The sequence below is a fragment of the Epinephelus moara genome, chromosome 12 (genome assembly GCF_006386435.1).
Source record: "Epinephelus moara isolate mb chromosome 12, YSFRI_EMoa_1.0, whole genome shotgun sequence".
In the NCBI taxonomy this organism is placed as follows: domain Eukaryota; kingdom Metazoa; phylum Chordata; class Actinopteri; order Perciformes; family Serranidae; genus Epinephelus; species Epinephelus moara.
In genome coordinates this window covers 42,760,875-42,764,484 of record NC_065517.1, presented here as the reverse complement: position 1 = coordinate 42,764,484, position 3,610 = coordinate 42,760,875, and the positions used below count along the sequence as shown (strand labels likewise).

The following is a 3,610-nucleotide window of genomic DNA, read 5'->3' as shown; positions in this document are numbered from 1 at the left end:
TGATGGTGATGATGGTGATGATGGTGATGATGATGGTGATGGTGGTGATGATGATGATGATGGTGATGGTGATGATGGTGGTGAAGGTGATGATGATGGTGATGGTGATGATGGTGATGATGATGATGATGGTGATGGTGATGATGGTGATGATGGTGATGATGATGGTGATGGTGATGATGATGATGATGATGATGTTGTTGTCCTGTAGTACCTGGTAATGGATTACTACGTGGGAGGGGACCTGCTGACTCTGCTCAGTAAGTTCGAGGACCGTCTTCCGGAGGACATGTCCAAGTTCTACGTGGCAGAGATGGTGCTCGCCATCCACTCCATCCACCAGCAGCACTACATCCATAGGTACAGCTTGCGCTGGTCACACTGGTCACACTGGTTACACTGGTTACACTGGTCACACTGGGTACACTGGTTACACAACTGGTCACACTGGGTACACTGGTTAGACAACTGGTCACACTGGGTACACTGGTTAGACAACTGGTCACACTGGGTACACTGGTCACACTGGGTACACTGGTTACACAACTGGTCACACTGGTCACTGGTACACTCTGTGTGTGTGTGTGTGTGTGTGTGTGTGTGTGTGTGTGTCAGAGGAAGTGGGCTCTTCCTGGCAGCAGTGTCCTCTGGGAAATGTAGTTATGTCCTGTCCAGCTCAGCCTCGTCCTTCCTTCCTGTGCAGAAACAGACATTGGGCCCTGTTCCATTCCAGGTAGCTCCAATCTGTCAGACCTCCTCCCAGTGTTACCAGTATGACTCCACAGCTGTACTGGTGTGTCTGAGTGTCAGCCACGTTAAGGTCTGTCTCAAACCAGTGAGAGGACGGTCACACAGAAACACCTCAGACAGACATGTGACGACTGTTTTCATGAACACTGATATATTAAGGATCAAATGAAAACGCTCCCCGTGGTCACGTGACTGTAACGTGTGACACGTCAGAGAAACATCCAGACACACAGGTGAACCTGCCTGTCAGTCTGAACTCAGGGCACCACAGGTCTGAAAGTCTGATGATACGCAACTCCCTACTGTCCCTGAACACATCACAACATCACATGTTCACTTTGTTCATGTTTGAACGTACTCCGGCTCTGACCTCTAAGGAACATAAGTCTTTCAGTGTGTTTTACTGGTTAATTAATGGTTGATTTTAACTGGTTATTTAAGGCATTTGACTGGTTTTATAATGTTTTTACTGGAGATCTAAGGTGTTTTATTGCTTATTTAAGTTGAACTGGTTATTAATTTAAGGTGTTTGTTCTGTCACAGGGACATCAAACCAGACAATGTCCTCCTGGATGTTAATGGTCACATCCGCCTCGCAGACTTCGGCTCTTGTCTCCGTATGATGGAGGATGGCACGGTAACACACCAACACGTCACACAGTCATGTTGAGTTCAACGTTAACTGAGTTCAGTCTCTGTGTGAAGCAGCTTCGCTTCACTGGGTTCAGTTTGAGAGTGAACTGGTCTGACTGGACAGTTAACTGGTTTTAATGTAGAGAAGTGAGTCCTCCAGAGACAGACTGAAGGACTCGTCCTGTGGTCTCTGTGGTCTCGGTGCAGGTCCAGTCCTCCGTGGCGGTGGGCACTCCAGACTACATCTCCCCAGAGATCCTGCAGGCGATGGAGGACGGGATGGGCCGCTACGGACCGGAGTGTGACTGGTGGTCTCTGGGGGTCTGCATGTACGAGATGCTGTATGGAGAGACGCCGTTCTACGCCGAGTCGCTGGTGGAAACTTATGGCAAGATCATGAACCACGAGGTGAGAAACACCTGCTCAGGTCATCTGAAAATGTCCAGCGACTAAAATGTTGATCCAGTCGAGTCAGATGTTTTTAATAGAATCAGACTAAAACAAAGAAGTGTCAGATCTTCTGTGCGAGCGCTGTGAGGACATGAGGACAGTTAGGACTGTGAGGACATGAGGTTGTAAGGAATATGAGGACAGTTAGGACTGTAAGGACTATGAGGACTGTGAGCACTGTGAGGACAGTTCAGACTGTGAGGACAGTTCAGACTATGAGGACAGTTTGGACTGTGAGGACAGTTAAGACAGTGAGGACAGTTCAGACTGTGAGGACAGTTCAGACTGTGAGGACAGTTCAGACTATGAGGACAGTTTGGACTGTGAGGACAGTTAAGACAGTGAGGACTGTCCCCAGATGATGATTCGTGGGACAGACAATAAGCGGAGCTGCTCCCTATTTCAGCTCCTCTGCTTTTTCCAGGTTATCTGTTTGTCTCCAGACTCTCGTCCTACTTCCTCTTTTCTAAATCTGAACGGGTCTCAGTGGACGGACGCCGGCGTCCTGCTCTCCATTTCTGTCTCATTATCTCTGTCCGTCCTCTTTACTCCCCTCACACTGTTTCTCCTCGCTGTTTGTCTCCAGGACCGTTTCCAGTTCCCCTCCCACGTGACCGATGTGTCCGAGGACGCCAAGGACCTGATCCAGCGCCTGCTGTGCTCCAGGGAACGCCGGCTGGGCCTGAACGGGATCTCCGACTTCAAGAGCCACCCATTCTTCAGTGGGATCGACTGGGACAACATCCGGTCCACCGAGGCCCCCTACATCCCCGACGTGTCCTCGCCCACTGACACCTCCAACTTCGACGTGGATGACGACGTCCTCAAGAACCCGGTGAGGACAAACACCGAGTCCTGAACCAGTTAGTCACAGTGTACCAGCGATTGGTCTGTCAGATCCTTACTCAAGTCCTTCAGGTCCAGACTCAAGTCCTTTAGGCCCTGACTCGAGTCTTCAGGTAATGGCTCGAGTCGTCTAGGTCCTGCCTTTAGTCCTTTAGGTCCTGACTCGAGTGTCTCGGGTCTAGCCTGTAATCTACAGGCCCAGACCCAAGACTCTTAGGTCGTGACTCGGGACTCTCAGGTCCTGACTCTAGTCCCTAAGGTCCTGACTAAAGTCTCTCAGGTTCTGATCTTAGTCTCTTCAGTCCTGCTACAAGTCCTTCAGGTCCTGACTTTGGTCTCTCAGGCCGTGACTCTAGTCCTATAGGTACTGACTCGGGTCTCTAAAGTGCTTACTTAATTATCTCAGGTCCTGACCCTGGTCTTACAGGTCCTGACCCTAATCTCACAGGTCCTGACTTTGGTCTCTCAGATCCTGACCTTAGTCTTTGTGAGGTCTTGACTTTAGTCTCTCAGGTTTTGACTTTAGTCTCTCAGGTCCTGACCCTAGTCTCTCAGGTCTTGACTTTAGTCTCTCAGGTTTTGACTTTAGTCTCTCAGGTCCTGACCCTAGTCTCTTAGGTCCTGAACTTAGTCTTTCTGAGGTTTTGACTTTAGTCTCTCAGGTCCTGACCCTAGTCTCTTAGGTCCTGACCTTAGTCTTTCTGAGGTTTTGACTTTAGTCTCTCAGGTCCTGACCTTAGTCTTTCTTAGGGATGCACCGAAATGAAAATTTGTGGCCGAAGCCGAATAATATTAAACGCTTGGCCGAATACCGAGTACCGAATACCGAATATTGTTGTTTAGTTTTTCATTAGTTTTTGCAGATGAACCCCCTCCAGATTAGTGTTGTCACGGTACCAAAATTGGAACCCACTGTACGATACCAATGAAA

At 49.2% G+C, this 3,610-nt stretch overlaps 1 protein-coding gene across 4 annotated transcripts in view; it reads left to right on the top strand.

Moving 5' to 3' along the window:
• Positions 1–3,610, top strand: part of cdc42bpb (CDC42 binding protein kinase beta (DMPK-like)) — a 43,755-nt gene that overhangs the window by 8,421 nt on the left and 31,724 nt on the right. For all 4 annotated transcript variants that reach the window (XM_050057409.1, XM_050057408.1, XM_050057405.1 and 1 more), the window contains exons 5-8: positions 212–360; positions 1,294–1,387; positions 1,591–1,791; positions 2,420–2,668. In XM_050057409.1, coding sequence (XP_049913366.1) covers positions 212–360; positions 1,294–1,387; positions 1,591–1,791; positions 2,420–2,668 — 693 coding nt within the window. The remainder of the gene's footprint in view (positions 1–211; positions 361–1,293; positions 1,388–1,590; positions 1,792–2,419; positions 2,669–3,610) is intronic.